Raw genomic sequence first — 22,577 nt, forward strand, 5'->3', positions numbered from 1 at the left:
GAAAAAGAATCTGCATTTCAACGCCTTGCTAGGCAATGTTAGTTATCGTTTGATGATATTTTTAAGTTAAGCGATGGTAGATCGTCTTTTGTAAAATAAATACGGTTACTTACAATAATAATCTGATGGATTCTTGAAAGCCGGACAGGGATAATCAATGGAGGCGAAATATGGCAACATATCCCTTCTGTAACCGCTGAACATTGTTCTACCTGCTGATATTAACACCACCTGGAAAATACACAAAACTCTCATTAAAACACTTAAGTTAAAACGAGTCTATTGGCATATAATTCCGGGCACTGTAACACACTTTGAGCTGCTATTGAGTAATTAGAAAATCCCAATAGCACTATGGCCCATAAGAGAACCGAATCCGATACCTCGTACGATAGTTGCATCACTACCGCTCATACACCAGAAGCAAAAGGCAATATCTAATTACACGAGCAGACCATTGGGATCTTCGTCTCTCAAGCGAAAATAAGCATTTTGGTAGCAATTATTACCAAAAGTTTAAAAAGGTCTTACCTTAGTTAGCATAGCGAAGATCTCATAAGTAGGTGGATGTAGCGACATGATCACGACTCTTCCAGTGCTGGCCCAGTTCCTCAGATACTCCACTAGGAAGAACGTGTCAAATATGTCCATTTCCTTCGTCGGCTGGTCTAGTATCAGCACCGCCATGTCGAGGAGGAGCTGACAGGCGACGTTTAGTCGACGGATCTCGGAGCGAGTCAGTCTACCGACATTTGTGTCTCGGACTTGTTCCAGACCGAGCTCTTCGATTAGCAGGTTTATCTGAAATGGGAAAACTTTATTAAGATATCAACAGAGAGACAGAAACTACGTGGAATGGAATGCTTTTTTGTGATATCAAGTAACATACAGATAGAGTTTTCTAATTAATTCAGATGCTGCGTTTTCCATAAGTTGGTAATTGATTAGGAAATAATTGCAGCCTTCAAAAAATAAGAAACAAGGACTTGGTTTAAAATAACGATAGTAAGTAAAATAACAAACCTTTCAAAAATAGTAATTAAACCAAACGCGATCGTACCAACATTTTACATACCTACTTAGTTTACTTTAAAAAACCGCTTAAAGGCTAAAAAAGACAAAACAACTTTCAGCCGGAACATTATATTAGGTATACCTATTAAACAATGGCGAGTAGCAAAAACAAAAAAACGCTAAACAAAAATTGCAGAAAAGAAGACAATCAATTTACTCACCCTGTCCCTATCATCCATCTTCACATGGTTATTATGTCTTGGTCTCCTCAACGCGGCGTGGAACCTCAGGGTATGTTCCACTGTCATGTTGGGGCAGAGGGACGTGTCTGACCTCACGTATGCTGCCACCTTCCGAAGAGTCGAAGACGCGACTGGTTGACCGTTCAGCACTATGTCGCCTGTTAGTTTCTGAAAGTATATGTGCGGTCTGTCTTTAAGTTAATTTAATTTAGCTTTTTACCGTATTTGCTGGGTAAGGGTCCCAAAATAAAAAGACCTTGGGTATACCACGCTGATCAAGTGCTGGTTGGAGACATCACATACCTTCAAGAACTGTTATAAAGAACTGTACGAGGTTCTCTCCTGGTAATTTTTGTTTTATTTCCAAATTTCTATCATTTCCATTACACTTTGATTAACAACAGAACCTTGTTAATAATTTGCGAGTTTAAACCCTGGATAACCTGTATAGGAGGCGAGAGATATAATAATAGAAATAAAATTCTTAGATATAAATGGAAAAGGACCTCAGAATAAATTCTTCTCCGGTGGGACTTTTGGTCATATACTGCAGTTTTATTCAGTCCATAAGTACTCACCTTCCGAACCCCAGCCAGGACATCAAGTAGACCGGTGGCTTCATGCTGCGACGTGGCCAGTACAGCGAGGATCTCTCCCGACTTCACCTCGAAGCTCAGACCTGACACCAGCAACGTTGACTTGTTTTCCGGTGATGTTATTTCTAAACTGTTTACCTGGAAACGAGAGCAAGATTATGAAGATATTTTCATACTTCAATCTAAAATACAAAAGTCTATTTAATTTTGTCTGTTGTGCTTTTATGGGCCAACCGCTGAAAAAAATTGCATGAAGGTAGTTGATGAACCGGAACCTAATATAAAGCAGAGTTGAGCGGTGTAAGACCAAAGCAGCCTAACAAGTCTGTCGACTTAAAAGAGCTTTGAGGAACCTGAAATATTCATCCTCCTATGAGTACCATAAGAGGTATTCAGAGGTAAGCACGTGCTAAACCACTTACAGTACGAAGTATACGAAATACTCGGGCTGAGTTTACTATTCTATATTAAAGAAGTGATTCGCTGATGAAAACATCCATTGATTGATACTTACATAATAATTGGGGTAAATGTAGGCGGAATGCGTGTATCCGTCTAAATGGTCGCCGGGCCGCAGTGTGGAGTGTTTCCTTGACTGTGCCACCGACATGTGACTGCCGGCTTTTGACATACGCCCGCCAAGGTGCGAAGGTGACATCAGATAGCTGGATTTGAATAAAAGCAATCCACATATTAGTTTAAAAGTATATTTTACAGCACATAGTTTTCTTTGAAGAAAATTTACATGACAGACTACCATTGCACAATAATTGGTAGTTTATATTAAACAAATATACTACGGTTGACATATTACCTCCATATCAAGGAGGGATAGATGCTCCGAAATCAATCTGTATGAAAAAAATATCATAACTTAAGAACAACTATACTAAATTGAATAATTATTTTTTTGTAACCGTCGGAACAAGGCCTGTAAAGGATCGATGGGATCAAAATTTCCATAGGAATGGGAACAACGGGATAAAATTGTACTATAACCGTAATAAGTCAGACCAGTCTGCTAGTGTACCTAATGTAAATAAGATAAATAAGTTATAGTCAATAACTTTGAAATAGAATAACAAATGTCGTCTTACCTATGATGATCACCATCAGGCACGAAGTCAGCGACACTGTTTCTCCTATTATTGTAATGTGCGTGCGCGCGGTGTTGGGGCCTGGCCTCGATGCCCAGCAGGTTGGCCTCGGACACCGACTTGTGGCGCGAGTTGGTCCACTGCGGCTCACCGCGGATGCCTGCTTGCTGCATGGCTACTACTGGCACTCCTGTGTTCGGCTGGAAATATATGTATTTGGTTACTTTGACATAAAAGGTATGGTTGACCTTCTTGCTAACATGATAAATAGCAGTCTTAGGAAGTAAAAAATTGAGGCGCCCATAGCCAGTTGCGCTCACCGGTCTTTAAACGATCTGTGGATTAAGCAACCGTTGGCGCTGTCATTCCATAGATGGGTGACCGCATAGTGGTATTTGAACTGGGCGTCTCCGTGCTTTGGAGGGCACGTAAAAAGTCGGTTTCGGTTGATGTCGATTAAGATAACAGTCGTTAAGCCACGTCAAGGGCCTTCCGGCGGCTTGAACAACTTTGACACTAGGTTGACCACTAACCATACGATAAGAAGTACATTTTGGATTAGATAGAATTATTATACTTTCTATAATATATTTCTCTAAATTCTAAGGAGTAATGAGACAGCTGGGGCTTCCGAAATTATTGTAAACCTAGGCCTAGAACGATATCACTTGTTGAAGGCCAGTAGTCGGGTTTGTGGACCACGAAATGCCTGGTAAGTTCTCAATTCTTTGTTGCCCTTTTTATAAAATATATTGTACGGAATTTCTGCTTTATTTACCTGATAAGATGGATGTAAGTTCTGCATCCTAAAGTCAGGGTCGGAGCGATACTTGCGGCTGTACTTGTAGTTCGTGGTCGTCTCGTTGTCGGAACTGTCGTAGCCTGAAGACGTCTCGCGCATACCTCGGCTTTGCCGCTGGATCCTAGAACAACAATATTAATTAGAAAAGGATTGCCTTAAAAGTTTGGTAGAAAATGCATATTACCTATGAATAATGATAAGTTAGTTCAGTTACTCGCTTGATTTGTTTCGATATTTTTAACTTTATTTTTATGTGACGTTTTGTGCGTTCAAGGTATCAATGATATCTACCAAAGAATCAAAATCCCTGAATAAAGTTCTAACAATGACAAAGTTAGTATTTAGTAAATGTTAAGTACCGGAATCATAACATTCAGTAAATTGACTGTAAAGATTAGATAGACTCCAGCTGTTATTGTGTTGAGTATACGTAAGAATCAAGTAAAAGTAACCAACGCGAGTTTTTACGGGAAATACAAGATAACGATGGTAATTATTACCAAAGTTATTCATATAACAGTTACCGCGATACTGCATAACATTCAAACGCAATAAACGGTTAACGTGGTTACCTCGCCTTTAATAACAACCACCATTTGCTTGGTTGATAGGTTTCGATCCCGCCAGGACAAACATTTAAGTGATGAGCACGAGTATCTTCTGAATTTCGACGTAATTATGTATTTTGGTCTAACCTAAGAGGGCCAGTTTTACAGCGAATTAATAAGTGTCAGATAGTCTGCCTGCTAGATAAAGTGACAGCAAAAGCATGCAAAAAACAACTGTCAATATTGCATCTAAAGCTAAGTTGACTGATACTTATTCAGAAATGAAAAAGTCATAATAACATTAAATGGCCGATTACCATAGTACAAGCTCTGCATAGTTCAGAAACTTATGACCATGTATTAGTTAATATTTTGATTATATTATAATGCAAGAGGTCTTATAAGACTAAGACCCGTTGCATTATAATATTATGTCTAAAACTCACGAGAGTTTAAAAACGTGTATTAGTTGTCCAAAGATAATTACTGAATATTTACCTGGGTGCTGGCTTCATGCCACTGCCGATGGAAGTCTTCGGCTTCGGCGTGCCTGAGCGCTGCGATCCGTTGTGGTTCGGCGGAAACACCCGAGGTAGCCCGAACTTCAGGTACGTGTACATATTCGAGCCGAGAGCCGATCTAGAAAAAGTACGTTTCAGTTAAAGCAAAATTTGCTTTTCAAAAAAAAGGGTGCGGTATACCTAAACATAAATCCTTTATTTTCTGATAATAATCTTTATTAATACCCGCCCCGTCTAAGAGAAAAAGCAGCTTTGTATTCCCACTACAAACCAGTTGGTATAGAGTTGGTTGGTTGTTAGATGATAGACTAGCTTTTTGGACTAGGAAGTCTTTGGAGAGGGCTATGTACATATCGTCTTCATTTCGAGAATTAATTAAATTTTCTCGTTTCTCGTCAGCGGTCAGTAATATATTTTACATTATTACATTTATTTAAGGGCCAAGTAATTAAAAGCTGACCCTTAAAACCATTGTGTCAACAGTCAATCTTACTTCAATATAAATTCTAGTACAAGGTAAATACTGTGACATGGATTGAGTAAGATTGGTTCATTTGTTACTTAATTAAAAGTTCATAATCGACTGTACAATGTCTTATGACACGCTTTACTGAAGACATATTAAAACTGTAATTTATATGTTTCAAGTAAACGTATTTGTAAATAGCTCGTGTTATTGGCTAATTATTTTGTACATCATTTTGAAATTTTATTACAGTCCTAGATGTGAAATGTATGTATTAGTAAATAACTGTACCAAATGTTCACTCAATAAATAACGTAGACATTTATTACTGTTAATCTACTATTTATATTTTATTTATAACACAAGCGGTTTCGTATGCGACAAATAAATAAATATATGCAGGAACTGCGGTGGCAGGTGGCAGAACGAAAAGATGTGTCTCCGTCAACAGAACGATTTGATTTCTCTGCATAGAATCTCCGTAGTTTTTTTTTTGCAATATTCAGATATACAAAGTTACATAGAATCTATTATAATAAGGCATGCTTAAGCTTGCTACAGACATATTCATGCCGGCTAGACAGGGCGGTAAAACGGAACATATCAATTTAATCAATGTTTGCGGAAAAAAAGATTGGATCCTAACTTGGTTCTAAATTTTATAATGGGTAATCTCTATTACGTATCTTTACATGCAGGTAAATTCTCTGGTATGTTGGTACTTTACTTACTTGGGTCCATATCTTGGGTGGGACAGTATAGACTGCACAGTGGTATCTCTCAGCTGGAAGTTGCCGTACGGGAGGGGGCTCTTGTCAGTACTTCCTAGAGCGCTGTCTGTGAAGTCCGAGTTCAGATTTTGTCTGAAACAAAGATTACAATTATTACCAAAACATTTTTTGGCTTAGGAAAACTGGTATGATATTTGAATTGATGTTAGTAAAAATGCTGGCTGATATTTAGCATCCTACCACTTAAATGCGACGATTTTTGTTTGTGTCTATTGTGACACTTAACCCACTGACTATATTTGGATGCAGTTGGAAGCAAAGATAGGATTATAACCTGGAATATCTCTATACCCAAGGAGGGTTGATTTCAGGCAGATTCCTCAAGCATTTTTTTTAAAGAAAACAATTTGTACCGACCCCACTAATCGTAGGGTACCAACAAAACAAACGCAAAAAATAAAAGAGAAGAGAAATCTGCCACACGGACTGAAGCACGGTAGATATTAGCACATCAGTGAATTCACAATTTAGGTTTTCGAGATTAGCATAATAAAATTCTAATTCAATGTAGGAGATTCCAAGGTTTGTATTATAACTAGGCCTTCAAATGTGACATTAATACAATAATCTGCGTTTAACTTCCTACATAATGCGATCTGCAACAATAGGACTGATATCGTGAGGCTAGCAAGCGTGATAATTAACATAAATAAATAATATGGGAAACTGCGACATGCAACATTTTCATGACAAAACAAAAATTGTGCTAGTAAGTCAATGGGCTTTGACAAATCTGGTCCAAAAATTGCTCCCTGCAGAGCTCCTGTTTTTTTCTCTCTCTTAATAGAGGACTAACTAGTTTGGCTAGTTAGTCTGCTCAGCTATGGCGTCCAATTTCGTTTAAACCATCCAACCATGCAGGACTTTGTTTATAATGTCCCAATAAACAGGTGCATTCTCTATTCCTTCACTCTTATTTACACGCCGATGGGACTTCTAACCGTCACGACCAGTGAGAGGTCTGGCTTAGGACCAACAGGTTTACGTGCTCTCCGAGACACAGAAACCTGTGAGCTCCACACGACAATTTCTTAAACTTTTGCTGCCAACAAATCCACATAGTAATTAATGTGTTTGAACCCATTGGGGTCGGTTGTTGGCAGCAAAAGTGTTAATGGAAAAACTAGGAAATTACTTTTTGTCCCGATCCAGCTCCCTATGGGAAACCTCTGCGCGACAGTTCCCTATATCTGCTGCAAAGGCAGTTGTGCTTTAGAGAAGGGTTTTGTTACCTGTATATCGACCAGGCGTGCAGATCCTCAGACTGCATGCCCCGGTGGTCGTGCATCAGCGGGTTCGAGGGCACGGAGTACCGCCGCTCCCCGCCGAGGCCCAGCGCCGACTGCGACATTGTGCCTCTATTGTACCTGCCACACAACATTGTTTTCAAAACAATACCTTACTATTCTAATTGCATTAAATATGTAATAGTTTCGTTATGGGATCAAACGCTCGAAAATGAGATAGCTAATTATCATTTGAGGTCTTCACAAACTCGATTAAACTCAAGCTTATCAGATTTTTGCTCGTTCAGTGTTGTCTTATCTTTGCTATGTAATCTTTAGAACTATGATATTTGAATCCATATTTCGCAAAAAATACATTTAGCTATAATATTTACGGGGTTATTTGTAAAATAATATCAACCTGGCAGGAATAGATTGCTAACATCTTATGTTACAACTTTTGTACTACAAGTTCTGACATAAGTCAATACATGAAAAAGAAACGATTATAAAATAAATTATAATTTAAGGTTTTATTAACACACACACATTCTACAAGTATATTTTTTTAGTCAGCCTTACTCTTTAACTGTATAGTACCTCGTCATGCAGTAGCGTGTTTAAAAAACCTTGTTAATTATTGGCAGTGCCGTCATCCCACATAGGAAATATGCGTAATTATTGGTATATTGTATTCACTCACCAGGGTCATTCCAATATAATATCTTGTGTCGCTTTCTTGAGTCTGCACATGGTCATTCAATATTCATGCTTCATCTGAAACAATAAGGAGGACATTGTTTAAAAGAACCGTATATTGTTAGATTAGCTTTACATAATATTCAGTCTTTGTCGTGAAAAGAACCGCAAGTCAACCATGATTCATTTTATAAAAAAAAGTGATAAGCCATCATTTGGCATCAACACAGTCATACGCAGAAGGAAAGGCTCATTTTATGCAGCATAATACGGGGTGTATTATGCTGCATAAAATTTCTTTCTTCGTCCTTTACAAAGAAATGTAAGATACATCACGGTAACGGTAGGTACTCGTTCGTATCGCATTTTTTTTGTGTATGGCTAATTATACCAAAGTTACATGGATTCAATTCTTGGTCAAAGGAATCGAGAAGTCTTCATTTAGGGATTAGGGAGTCAGCATTTAGGGATATACTACTACTTTGTTTGGCTGACCGTAAGGCACAATTTCATAGGTAGTATACAATACATTCGATGTCATTTCGTCAATCGACATTGGCCATATCCTATCGTACAAAACCTGTCTGGCGGATGACATGTCGAATCAAAGGCCGTGTTGCGTCACAGTACAGCCAGCAGTAGCCGTACTGACATATTGCTATTGCCACCGGACGTGTGGACAGATCTCACCATCTCATTGTTAATGTTGCGCAAAATTCAACCAGATTGTTGATTGAATTATGATGGTTGAAGGTCATTGGAACTTGTTCTGGAATAGTGTGATAGAAAAGGACACCAGCTTCTTAGTTTTTGGGTCTAATCCAAGATCAGTCCCGAGGGAGGCAACTTGGTGGATTTAAAACTGAACTTTCTGCGATATGTCTTACAAGGTGGTATATAGGTATACCGGCTTATTGAGAAAGCAATATGAAACAACGTAATATTTCTTGACACAGACTGAATGTATTCGTCTTAAATTGTCCAGCAACCTGGCAAAATGCGCAAGTCTGTCTGCCTCTTACGCTTTTACAGCAAAGCTACTGGACCTATTTTTGATACAGGCATATAAAAACCCGATCATTTATAGAGTAGGTAGCTTCTTTCACAGATTCTCTGTAGCTGAATTAATTTGTACACAAGCTCAGCCGCAAGGGTTAGCTAGTAAAATAATATATTGGCCTATGTGAAAGCACATCTTAAGCAATTCTGTATCTATCGGCATTCCTTGAACTAGACACCACGTACACAGCAAATAGACCCATTACCGCACCGTGGGAGCTTCCACAGCTCTCCATTGTTTCACAATTACGAGATACTTAATTAAAACAATGTCAACAATAAGCGCGGATCTATTTCCAATTAAATATCAACGCAACTTACTTTACATTGTAATGGCGGAAAAAAATACGTTATATTACTTCCTTTTATATTTTTATTAATATTAATTATTTTACATAGATATTATATTTATATTTCGATACTAAACATATGAGGCCAGAGAAGGATTGAAGAAGTATAGGTAAGACTACGAAAATTGTATTCTCTTCTGTAGACTCTTTGTAAATAACACGTAGCATACACAGAACGAAAATTAAAAATACTAATTAGATAAGCCTTGACTGCCGTTTAGCTTTTGTTGAAAATCTTAATTACGACTAAAATCATCCCGTCTTAGAAAGCCGCTTAAAGGGGCTGGCTATCACTATATATTTTTCCGTTACATAAGGAATCATATCGCACGGGAAACTAAATTTAATAAGCGTTATAACAAAAATAAGACAAACATGTTCAACAAAATAAGATTTAATAGCACGTTTATATTTGAGAATCAATAACAGCATATACACATGAGAAAGTAGCAAACCAGTCTTGATCTCACAATCAAAGGTTTCTACTATGTTAAACCGCTAGCTTGTTTATTATAATAACTTGTATGTGGATAAAATTCACCGCCAGACTTCTGATCTTTACCGAAATATTTCTACGATATAACTTGTAAACTTTCGCGTTGCATGTTTGCTAAGTAATATTATATGGAAATTAACACGAATATGCATTTTATCTCGGTTTGCTTGCCTTGTGTTTTTTCAACAGCCTTCTGGGGTCGTAAAACTGATTCGGCATTTTCCAATAAGAGACCTAGATTCACATGGCTAGTTTTGATAACGCGCCTTGACGACTACTACGATTTTATTCTGTCACTAGCTGACCCGCGCAACTTCGCTTGCGTCACATAAGAGAGAATGGGTCATGATTTTCCCCGCTTTTGTAACATTTTTTACTGGTACTCTGCTCCTATTGGTCGTAGCGTGATGATATATAGACTATAGCCTTCCTCGATAAGTGGGCTTTCTAACACTGAAAGAGTTTTTCAAATCGGACCAGTAGTTCCTGAGATTAGCGCGTTCAAACAAACAAACAAACAAACAAACAAACAAACAATCAAACAAACAAACAAACTCTTCAGCTTTATAATATTAGTATAGATATGGACAACGGGCTAAAGTTAAAAAGTCTAGGAGTAAACTAAAAGTCATCATCAATTAAACAAAATCCGTTCAGGAAGACGTACAGTGTAAAAACAAACACAAATCAATTTCAAATGTATTTGAGTATTTAACTCAAATACCTTTAATATATTAAATTCGTTAAACCCTATTATCCTGGGTCCACAACCATTATAGAACAAAATATGGAACTTAATTCAATTCTCATTAAGTATATTGACATGACCTCGCCTACTTACAATGACACAATCATCAATGGTAATTATTTAAAGACGTTATTACCTTGTTACTCTTGACTACACATCTTTACAACTATGCCAATGTATAAGTATGTACTGAGCATTTTAACTGTGCAATTACATCGCTAATAAAATTAACATACCTACTCAAGCATTACAGTGTTATGGACTTGGCAACCATAGTCACACGAGAATCCTGAGCTATATCGTCACCAAAATGAAACTTGAGATAAATCATCAATTATGTAACAATTTTTTTTTATTGTCATAGGTCTGGTTGACATTTTTTATAACCAGAATGCTGGCATTTACTTGGACAAAAATTAAGCATTGCCATACAATAGTGGTGACACGGAATCTATCACTCAAACAGACAGTAAACGACAAAGGTTAATTAAAATTAATAGGAATGCTTTGCAACAATTTTTAATTGTATGCTGAAAAATTTGGTTTTACAATCTGCGGAGCTTCTGAATTCTTGCGGAAAATCTAATAGACATTTGTGATTTATACAAAGACTTCGCTTTGTAGACACCCACAAGTCGTTAATATTTATTTGCTAACTGTGCCAAGTAGGTACCCTTTCGGTAGTCAAAGACCGTCACCTACATTGCATTAACGACAAGCTCGCAGATGATCACTTCGCGTGCTATTATGATAATTGTTGAAGACGCAACTTTTTTCTATGTCTGAATAATGAGCAAATGTCCACGCGCATATTGTTCTCGGTTAGCGAGATAATGAACAGGAAACATTGATTAATTTGTAGCTTTTTGTATTTTACGTGAGGAATAAGAAATTAAGCCATTTATTTTGATGAAAGATGGAGTTGAATTTTAAGTGGAACCTGTAATTATGGTTTGGCTAAAGTAAAGAACTACATATGTAAAGAGATTACATATGATTTCAGTCGTGTTGTTAAAAACTACTGACCATTTTTTGACGAAAGTGTCTTTCTTATTTAGTTTAATCTAAACATTTAGACAGAATAAAAAGCCAACTCATTTGTTTTTGTTAGCGAAATTTAATAAGTATACTACTACTTATAACTAACGCATATCATAAATACGTTAAGTTGGTACTCATATACGTAGTTTTTGCCCGGGATATTGTTTCGAGCGGACAAATTCACGGGTAGAAGCTAAAGAAAAATAAACTATCTTTATAAAGTTCATGTGTATAATTTTAACAACATTGTAAAAAATAACTGCTACCAGTATGGTAAACTCACCCTTTACAAGGTAGCTACATACGTAATCACTTATAATCAACAATTAATAATACTCCTTATAAAATCATCTTTTAATAAGAAAATATTCTTTGTTAACGACCAACGATCAAGTTAAGGTTGCCAGATAAAGTCTTACGATTTCTAGGACAAAATAATCCTAAAAGAGAGAGAGAGAGAGAGGTCCTAAGTTTACTTCTTTATGATTTCCTAAATAATTTTAGGGTAATAGTTAGTTATACTGGGTTTCTTCGAGGCGTAAAGATGCAGCATATTAAGGGAAGATATAATCCGGAAGAAACGTATACTAGGCATGAGACAAAGAGTTATTAGTAAGTAAGTAATTCTCATCATCATCTATCAACACATTTTTTACTGACGAAGGGTAGGAATCCCTGCAAAAATCCACATTTCCTAGGATAAAAGAAACTGGGATGTAGTGCGACTACTAAAAAACTTTTGATGCGTAGTTAAACAACTACAACAATAACAGTGACCCTAAATTGCACCTTGCTTCGTTGAGACTCTATAAAGAGAATTATATGTCAACCCTGGACATAATAGGTCTACTGACTCGTGAAGAATGTTGTATAATACTACTTCAATCATCAGATGATTAAGTTGGTGGGCGATGTCTTTGTATGATAATTACCAGTCATTTCGTATTACTGCCGCGTTACGGGGAACCTTTGAAATGTTAAACGTATGTATGCGTTTGCGGTACATTGCCAGCGTTATATGTAGGTGTGAAAAGAATTATGTTGAAATGAAATTATGAGCGGTTGTGGTGCAATTTTGTACGATGAATAGTTTTCTAGATTCCAAAAATGTTAGCCTGTTTAATTTCCGAAGTGCATGTCATTGTCGATCATGAGGTCTTGAATTCAGTTCTGCGGTTATATGTAGTTTGATTTATAGTCCAATAACTTATTAAAGAGCCTTATCTGCAAGGTTTGCAGGCTGTCGGAGGTATACAAAATTCTGAATTTAAATTTCAGTGACCCACAGGCTGCTGACAGTGGTCAGCCTGATACATCTACTTTATTTTAAAAAAACAGCAGCATTCATTACTATCTTAATAAATCGTGCACACCAAGGCTTTATAAAAGTAAACTTGGAAGTTGCATATGGATAGTCAGGAAAGGAAAATAGCACGATATATTTTACTGAAAGTAACGTTTTTAGCAAATGGCTTTTTATGTTTCACTAGCTGACCCGCGCAACTTCGCTTGCGTCACATAAGAGAGAATGGGTCAAAATTTTCCCCGTTTTTGTAACATTTTTCGTTGCTACTCCGCTCCTATTAGTCGTAGCGTGATGAAATATAGCCTATAGCCTTCCTCGATAAATGGACTATCTAACACTGAAAGAATTTTTCAAATCGGACCAGTAGTTCCTGAGATTAGCGCGTTCAAACAAACAAACAAACTCTTCAGCTTTATAATATTAGTATAGATGTAGCTGCCCGCAGGATGCAAAAACTCATTTTGTAAACAAGAAATGTCGCAAAGTTACCAACACAAATAACAAACGTTATCATAATAAACACAAACTTATTACTTGTACAATGTAAGTACAGTGTGTGTGCGTGGGCGCAGCCATTTACATAACTCTTGTCCTCTAAATTCCATACGAGATTTAACACTTACGAAGTTTGCGAGACTAATTAACGCCTCGTTAGTTGCAAAGACAAATATGTAACATGATAAATAATAGCAGATACTTATTTTTAGAATAAAATCAATGGAAGAATTAAAATAAAAGGCATATATATATTATATAGTTTATCTATTCAATAGCATTTAAGCCCATATAAAAATGACGGTTTGACTTGATAAACTACCGTTAAATTTACCTCAGAAACCGATGGTTAGAGACTTAGAATTCCTAAGGATTAACAATCGTTCACACTATTTACGATCCTAACTGAGGTCATATCACCACAAACTCACACTACGTAACGCGTGGTATTAGGTTTTACGAAAAAAATTAAATATCCTAGTTACATTTTTAACAAGGGTCACATTTTGCGCTAGTAAGACTAAGAACTGAATGAGATAGATTTACAATTCAATACTGTCTAGAGTAAACCACCGGGCCTACATGACCATTTTCAAACACTGCCCCATGCATGCATGTAGTCTCGTACACTCCCTATTCTACTGAATTTAGAGCCGTTGAACTTAATCTGTAGTCCAAGTGAAAAAAAAAATCGTTACAGCTGTCAGCTTGATTTCATGCAATACTACTTAAATTGATGATGTAATAAATCATAACAGCGATGATCGATATTGAAGACAGAAGACTAATAACTGCTGACCGTAAAATAATGACTCCTTACATAACTATCTTAAAACAATGGCTACTTTTAAATTGCGACACTCCATTGTCAAGGCGATTGATAAAGTTGGCATAAAATTGAGGAACGTTTAAATATCTTTAGCCACATCTATACTAATATTATAAAGCTGAAGAGTTTGTTTGTTTGTTTGTTTGAACGCGCTAATCTCAGGAACTACTGGTCCGATTTGAACAATTTTCAGTGTTAGATAGCCCATTTATCGACAAAGGTTATAGGCTATATATCATCACGCTACTACCAATAGGAGCAGAGTACCAGTAAAAAGTGTTTCGGAAACGGGGAAAATTTTGACCCATTCTCTTTTATGTGACGCAAGCGAAGTTGCGCGGGTCAGCTAGTCTGACATACATTGAGAATATTGAGATGAAACAGTGCACACTAAATGTTTGATCGTGACTTACACGCACGCATTCATAATCATGTAGGTGTGCGTAGGTAACGATAATACCGAACAAAATGGGACTAATCACTAAACCGTGGAAACACATATTACACATAGTTATTGTAAACGAAGTAATTCGGCAATGTTATCCTACGTTATTCATTAAATTGTTATTAATTATTAGCCGTCGCGGCAGGCTTCGTTTTGTAAAAGGTAATTGTCAAGTTTTCTAGGGGTTTGTGTAAAGTAAAAATGTTGTTTTTAATATGTTTTTGCACTTTTTCTCTCCGTAAAACACTCTTTGTGCCTTATCGATAATATGGTAAAGACGTTTCGTCTATTCGTTATCTTGCAAATAGATAGGCAATCGTTTTCTGCCACAGTGAAGTCAAAATTTTCACTGTTTCATGTTTTCAAGTGCAGTAAAGTTATACAGGCAGGCTATATGGGGGCTATTTTTACCCAGGATGGCATGCCGGCCGGCGCCTCAGGGTCACTGACCCGGTCGACGCCCGCCGTCTTATTCTATTACTGCAAATTGTTAGAACAAAAACTATTCAAACAAATTGCTTTCTTTCCATGCTTTGTATTACAATAGATACAATATAATAAGTATAGTGTAGCGAGTTTTATGAACTTAGTGTATTTGTATGAAAATAATACCTTTTGTTATACTTTGAAAACATGTTTCGATGTTACTTTGTAGTATTGTGTGTGTAAATAAGTAGCTTTAACAAACATACATACATCCATCTTCATAAACTTTCCTACTTATATACACTAGCTTCCGCGTGCGACTTCGTTCGCGTGAAAACAATTCCCGGTATAAAAAGTACCCCAAGCATTTGATCTAGTTTATAAGCTATCTGTGTTCCAAAGTTTTTTCAAAAGCCGTTCAGTAGTTTTGACGTGAAATAGTTATAAACATACGTACATCCTCACAATGTTTCGCATTTGTAATATTAGTAGGATATTGTAAATTAAGTGATACTCCTTTTTGAAACTGGATGGCGACCTTCAGAGTATGTTTACATTAGATATTTAGCATCATAACGATTATTATTTCCTCACACTTATGTAAAAAGCCTCGAAAGATCGAACTGATTTTTCTTTTATTTAGTGTTTATTTCTTTCGCTTAAAAATAAACAATCTTTTCGTAGACTTTTAAGCAAATAAGATGCGCATTCACTCATTAATAAATTACTTTTTTCCCCAAAATAAGTAAACTTTTCGTTATGATAACAGCTAAAACTAATAAACATTTAAAAATATTTAAACACGACTAAAGCTTGAGTTCCGCATTCTTAAAGTAAAATGGCCTGTAATAAATTATTGCAAAAATTACATTAACTACGCATTTACGTGTATCTAAGTCACGAAATATTATAAGAATCAAGGATTTATATATCTTACTAGATTGCTAATACTTCGGACTGCAGTTACGCTCACGTAGCCTGTAAAAAACTATATTTTAGTCCAGGTCCTCGACTATCATCATACAAAGTTTCATGAAAATCGAATCAATGATTAACCCCCGGTTCCTGAGGTACATTTAACGGTAGTTTATCTATTCAATAGCGTTTAAACTCATATAAAAAAAAACGCTAAATGTGCTCAGAAACAGGGGGTTAGTTGCTTAACGTAGCTGTTGACAGACAATGCCTTTCTCGCTTTAAATTTGTAAGGTAACCAATAAGTAAAGTATAGTAATCCGGATTAGATTTGCTCCGCAGTTTCGCACACATTTTTGAGTGTTACCACGCTCCTGTGGGCCTTCGTATGATAAGTTAGACAGTTTCTAGTTTGGCGTGAATATCGTGCACAGAAAGATTTTTCATCCATGAGTATATTAATTATAAATTCTGACAAATATAGCTTTTGCCCGCGACTTCGTCGACGTGGTTTGTGACTTAGACAGAATTTTCATACAAAATTTAATTCCCTATTTAATCCCCTTGGGGGTAGAATTGATCAAAATCCTTTCTTAGCTGATGCCTACGTCATAACATCAAACTGCATGCTAAATTTCAGCCCGATCCGTCCAGTGGTTTGGGTTGTGCGTTGATAGATCACTATGTCAATCAGTCAGCCAGTCACCTTTGAGTTTTATGTATATAGAAAGATAGATAACGCGTTCAAATAAAATTCCCTACGTACCTATTATACATGGCTCGACTGACTGTCCAATGCCTGTACCTACACTGCCTACGCAATTCTCGCATTCCGTGAATAAACTTGAACTGAACATGGGAACGTGGCCATATGTTCGATAAATGTCAACTTACATGACTCTAGTACATTTTATACATGTCATTATTTGCTCTGCGACATTACTTGGGTCTTGTAACGATGTAAACAGGCATTAATATATTTTTTTTTTAACGCAGTAAAGATGAAGCTATAAGGTTAGTCATCTGAGAATGTTAGCATTTACTTAATTAATTCTGGTTAGTTTACTAACAGCCAACCCGGCTGACTTGCGCCGAAATGTCAAGCGAATCAACGTAAAATGTACCTATGATATCCTTAATTTCCGTATGATATGAGACAATTATCTACCTAATTGAATTAAATAATTCAGTCACTTCGACATTGTTTGTTATTCCAGATATTTCTTATGAAAAATAAGTATTTATTCAAGCGGGGTTTATACTCTGAAGAGAGATTTTCACTTACACCAACCGTCCGTGTTTAGTACTCATAGCCAGGTCTCTCCATATAATTTACGAGCCTATATTATATCCTACTCAACGTTTAAAACTTGTATGGTAATAACGAAATGGATGAGTCAACTACTTTCCCAAGTAAAGGTGCAGTCGCCTGAATACCAGGTTTTATGTCCAAACTGTACGGTACTTATATTATTATACAGTGTAATTCATAACTATAAAATTTAACCTTTTATATACAAGACTTTAGGAACTATATTTACTGAATTTAAGGCTAGTTTTTTAGTTGACTGCTTACGTAGTGCAGTGGTTAAGGTTGCCAAGATCCGGAAGTCATGGGTTCGATTCCCTCACCGAACAACTATTTGTACGATCCACAAATACTTGTTTTAGATCTGGTTACTGGTATTTAGTGTCCGTTGTTTGTATATTTGTAAAAGTCTCCGCGACGCTAGATCAATTTTTCGTACGGGAGTTTTGTCTTTTTTAAACACGATAAAACTTTGCTTCATTCACATCCACACATCTTGTCTTAAATACTTCATAGTAGTCACTAAAATTACTCACAAAAAACATAGCAAGTCGTGAAACACACTCATTCATACAAGTTAAAGGTTACCGTTATGATACCATCGGACATGTGGCTGCTCTACATCTGAATACTGAATAGTGCGTGAGAATCATAGACATTGCTATGACTGGTCTATTGCGTCGGTAGCAATAGTACGTTCAGGCAGAGTAATAACGAAACATAGTTTACATTGCTGTCTAGTTCGATGCTAAACTAGCATTTATATCAGATTTAATCTATGTAGCAGTTATTCATCAGGTATAGGTATCATCTGAGAAACAGAAACCATCTGTGTGCGCAATTTTAGCAAAATCTATTCAGTATTTTTGGCTAAAAAGAAAGACAAACAACTACGTCCTTACATAAGCAACCTCCTATGGTTCTTCGACATATTCCGAGCTCTACATAACACTAAGAATACTTAGAAGATAGTTAAGAAATTACTATTTTCACTATCTATGTAGGGCACAAAAATAAGCAACACTTAACTTGGTAATTACGTTACTTCCCTTTTGTTGAGCAAGAGATAAAACTGTAAAATTCTTACAAAGCATCGCGAGTAACGATCGTAGTTTTGTAGTTCAAAAACCGGAACCGATTACGAATTATCGGATGTTATGTTCTTATTTATTCAATCGTTGCGCACGGGCACGTAACGTGAACGTAACGTGATTTACTGTAAATTGAGACTAGGTTTTTATCGTTTGGTTAGTGGTTAACCTAGTGTCAAAGTTGTTGAAGATGCCCGAAAGACCTTGCTCTATGACATTACTTGGCTCAAAGCATCATAAAGCCAAGTTGAAGACCTTTGACTTGGCTTAATGTCTGTATGTCTTAGTTAACTTTTACGTGCTCTCCGAAGCACGGAAGTGTTCATTTGAAATACCACTTAGCGGTCACTCATCTATGGAATAATGGCTTCAAACGTTGCTTAACCCACAGATCGTTTACCGATCGGTGAGCGCAACCGGCAATGAGCGTCTCTTAATTGCGACTAGTAATTAAATATTAGTAATAGAAACTTGCCTAGCGTTTATTTTTCGATATAAATCTCATGTGTGTACATAATGAGGTGTGTGTCGTATCGTTTTTCTTTTATAGTTTGTAATGAATAGGTTGTTTTTCCAGGTAGTTATCACGACTTTCATAATAAATGCCTATGAATTAATGCTGTCTGCGGCTTATTACTAAAGAAAGCTTATTACTCTTCTCTAACTAGTTACCCAATCTTGATGCATTTCTCTCTTTGAAATGTATATCTATTATCAGTGTAAATATATATTTATTTACCTATGACTGTGCTTCTCTGTATCTACCGAAGCAAAAATTAAAGCATTTTCATACACAATTATGAAGCCTCTTTAGTAAACTTTAATTAAACTTAACCTTAATAACAAGAACCATATATTATAGCATTTTTGAAAAACAAACGTTTAGCAAGAATTCAATACTTTCAATTATAAGGATTAGTGTAATATAAATAAAAACAAAAAGTACAGACTATCGTTATCTTATTGAAATATTTTGCTATCGAAATGACGTATGTATGAACTATTATTTTTTATTATATTAGTATAGATTAGAAGTGAACACAGTTGTAAATTCAATTATTAAATTTTTTAAGTAATTATCTATTCTAACAATAATAATTAAAACTAAACATTAAATTGATACATTAAATAATAATTTTATATGTATGTACAAACGAAAAAAAAATATAAAAAATAAAAGAATTGAATTATCGAAATGAATAAACATTATTTTTTCTACTTTCATATTCTTGTATAAATAATGTTAATACCTAATACTACGGAATAAGCGCTGATAAGGCACTTTCGTACTATACAGTTGGTCATGCGAATGCATATGAACATGTTATTCTACACTTATAATACATACTTGTAATGACTAGACAAATGTTTGAAGACGTCAGACTTTCGCAATCAGTTAAACCTGAATAGAAATAATTAATTCCATATTAAGTTTGTGACGGTGTCTATCAACAGAATCTTGATTCTGTTTGAGTGGTTTTTCTATGAAAACGTATAGTAGGCACTAGGCAGTGCAATGAAAAGTGGAGGTTTTCTTAATGTACGCCTTGGAAATTAGGTTTAACTAAAAATAGCTCTGCATAGAGGATTCATCTAAATTATAATTATTGATTTGTATTTCCAAAATAAAGCAACTGTATTAAAAGCAAGCAAGACTCTCTACTAAGTAGTTAGAGTATAGTAGCAAATATACTAATATACTTTTGTTAAGTACGACTTTACAGTAAATCTGGATAAATAAGCCTCCTATCCCACTCTTATAAACATATTACTTACAATCAAACCTATTATTAGTACATATAGAATTGACAATAGTTAAACAAAATGAAACTGAGTTTAGTTTGTCACGAACAGTGAATTTCAACGAGGTAGAAGTAGCGGGTAAAAGCTAGTACGATAATTACATAGCACATCGGTGCGCAGTGTTTGTGCATAAGTAGTGAAAGCCTGCCTATTACGGATCCTTTTCATTTCATTCATTCAGGTCGTTTACCTTTACCCATAGTTCACGTTCCTTTGGGAATATTGCAAGTAAGCATACTTAGTAGCATAGCGTGCATTATGATGTTAAGTTTCACAGACAATAAATAAGTTAGTCCATTGAAAAGGTAAATTTAAGGTTGGCTTTTTCAGAGGACTCAATTTTTTTATCATTGGAAGCTTAAGTTCAAGTTTGTGGGGTCGCCACCATTGTCCCACGGCCGCCATCTTGGAAAATGGTGTGTGGATAAGGGTGGTAAAGTGTAAGCAAATACAAAAACAACTGTCAAAGTTCCATCTGACAATAGCTATTGATATTGAAAAGTGGTGAATTTTATTTTAACCAAAGCAGATTCCCTTCTCGATTCAGGAAAAGTTGCAAATAGGTAACAAAAAACGAGGGTTACATTGTAGACCACTGCAAGTTAAAGACCAAACACGTTATTTTGTATTTCAACAACAAAAATTTTCAGGGAATTGTCTACAAATATCGTAACAAATAATACTATGATTCTTTGACGGAAACAACAACATGTCAGCCATAATGAAAAACAAATGCGAAAAAGATGACAGTTCAAGATGCAATATCAAATTGTATAAAGTATCCCGTTATAATCCATGTTATATTGTTGCCATTGTAAAATATTCACACGATAGGAAATACTGAATTAAAATGACATTACATAAACGTTTATTATACGGTGATTTAAGGAAAATGATAGTTTACAAGTAGTCATTATTAGGGCGTTAGTATTTTCTTGAGAGCCCTTGGAATTCAATGTTAAGTTTGATCGCAGTTCTTTTAAAAAAATACATATAACTTTTCGAAGAATACCTACAAAATATTTAAATTAGTAAAGGAGCAAAGTAGTATGGAGTAATGTGAACAATCATCTTACAACATTGATGAAAATGGGTTTGAATGATAAAAAAAAGACCATATATATATGAAAATTATTTTCGATCATTGATAAGGACAAAAAAAAACTAATTTTTGTTTTCCACTAAAGTGTCTGTATACGGTTTGTACTATCGTCGGTTAAATCAAAACATTTATAATCCAAAATTTATCCAAGTATTTTCAGATTGATTGTATTTAATTCCAAAACTCACATTCACTTCTCAGTCAATGGAAACTAACTAAACTGAAATAAAGTAGAATATGGGAGCATAAACCACCGACCTAGTGTACGAGCATAATAAGAATTTACTCAGTCCATTATAAATAGTATAACTGCTTCAATCTTATCAACCCGTTAATCTATAACATTGTGAGTAACTTTACAGACACGACCTTAAGTGTACTTTGTAAAATCATATTTTTTACACTAAATAACGCTTTAAATTACTATCTAGTATATTGATCTACAGTAACAGGTACTGACCGTTTCGTTCATTAAACTACTTGCAATGTAATTCGTTAAGAAAGGCATGATTTTTTTCACAATGTTACTTTCAAAGACATCAGTAACATTGAAGCCGTATTCCCCTTGGGATTATGATTTAGTAACCTCTACAATACTATCTAGGTACAATATTATCCAATATATTCCATTTCGGAAATCCTACAGGGTTAAAGGCGTAATTCAAAATAAAAAAATCACGTTAAGATGTAGGAAATTACTAGCTAATATGTAACTGGGTTGTCGAGGTCGGATTAACAGTCACTCCATGTAAAATACTGGTATTCAGCTGCATCCGGTGAAACTGGAAGCCGACTCCAACATAGTTGGAAGAAAGACTAGACTGATGGATAGACGTAGGAAATATTAAGAGCTAGGTTAATGCTAAAAAATATTTTTTCCCTAAGCCTGTTTTAGTGTCCTACTTCTGAGGAAAGGAAACGGGAAGCCTTACTTGCAAATCACCCTATCGGCGGCAAGCACTGACGACCCAAGAAATGCGTCATTTAAAGATGAATATAAAATGTCGGTTTCTCTACATTTTACAGCCAGAAATCGAAAGTCATCATCGAAAGCATATCATCTAGATCACATCAGAACATCCAATTAACAGTTTACTATAAATCAATCAATATTTTATTAAACAACAACACTTTCGTACATATCATTAGTATTTCAAAAT

General features: G+C 35.7%; 1 protein-coding gene across 1 annotated transcript in view; it reads right to left on the reverse strand.

Moving 5' to 3' along the window:
* Positions 1-22,577, reverse strand: part of LOC142973172 (broad substrate specificity ATP-binding cassette transporter ABCG2) — a 72,911-nt gene that overhangs the window by 5,216 nt on the left and 45,118 nt on the right. The window contains exons 3-13 of the mRNA XM_076114776.1: positions 8,007-8,080; positions 7,310-7,444; positions 6,018-6,149; positions 4,798-4,938; positions 3,728-3,872; positions 2,950-3,149; positions 2,367-2,517; positions 1,835-1,990; positions 1,236-1,424; positions 532-801; positions 114-231 (exon numbers count right to left, since the gene is read on the reverse strand). Of these exons, the coding sequence (XP_075970891.1) occupies positions 114-231; positions 532-801; positions 1,236-1,424; positions 1,835-1,990; positions 2,367-2,517; positions 2,950-3,149; positions 3,728-3,872; positions 4,798-4,938; positions 6,018-6,149; positions 7,310-7,428 (1,621 nt within the window). The 5' untranslated portion in view covers positions 7,429-7,444; positions 8,007-8,080. The remainder of the gene's footprint in view (positions 1-113; positions 232-531; positions 802-1,235; positions 1,425-1,834; positions 1,991-2,366; positions 2,518-2,949; positions 3,150-3,727; positions 3,873-4,797; positions 4,939-6,017; positions 6,150-7,309; positions 7,445-8,006; positions 8,081-22,577) is intronic.

Source organism: Anticarsia gemmatalis, chromosome 5 (assembly GCF_050436995.1).
Source record: "Anticarsia gemmatalis isolate Benzon Research Colony breed Stoneville strain chromosome 5, ilAntGemm2 primary, whole genome shotgun sequence".
NCBI lineage: Eukaryota > Metazoa > Arthropoda > Insecta > Lepidoptera > Erebidae > Anticarsia > Anticarsia gemmatalis.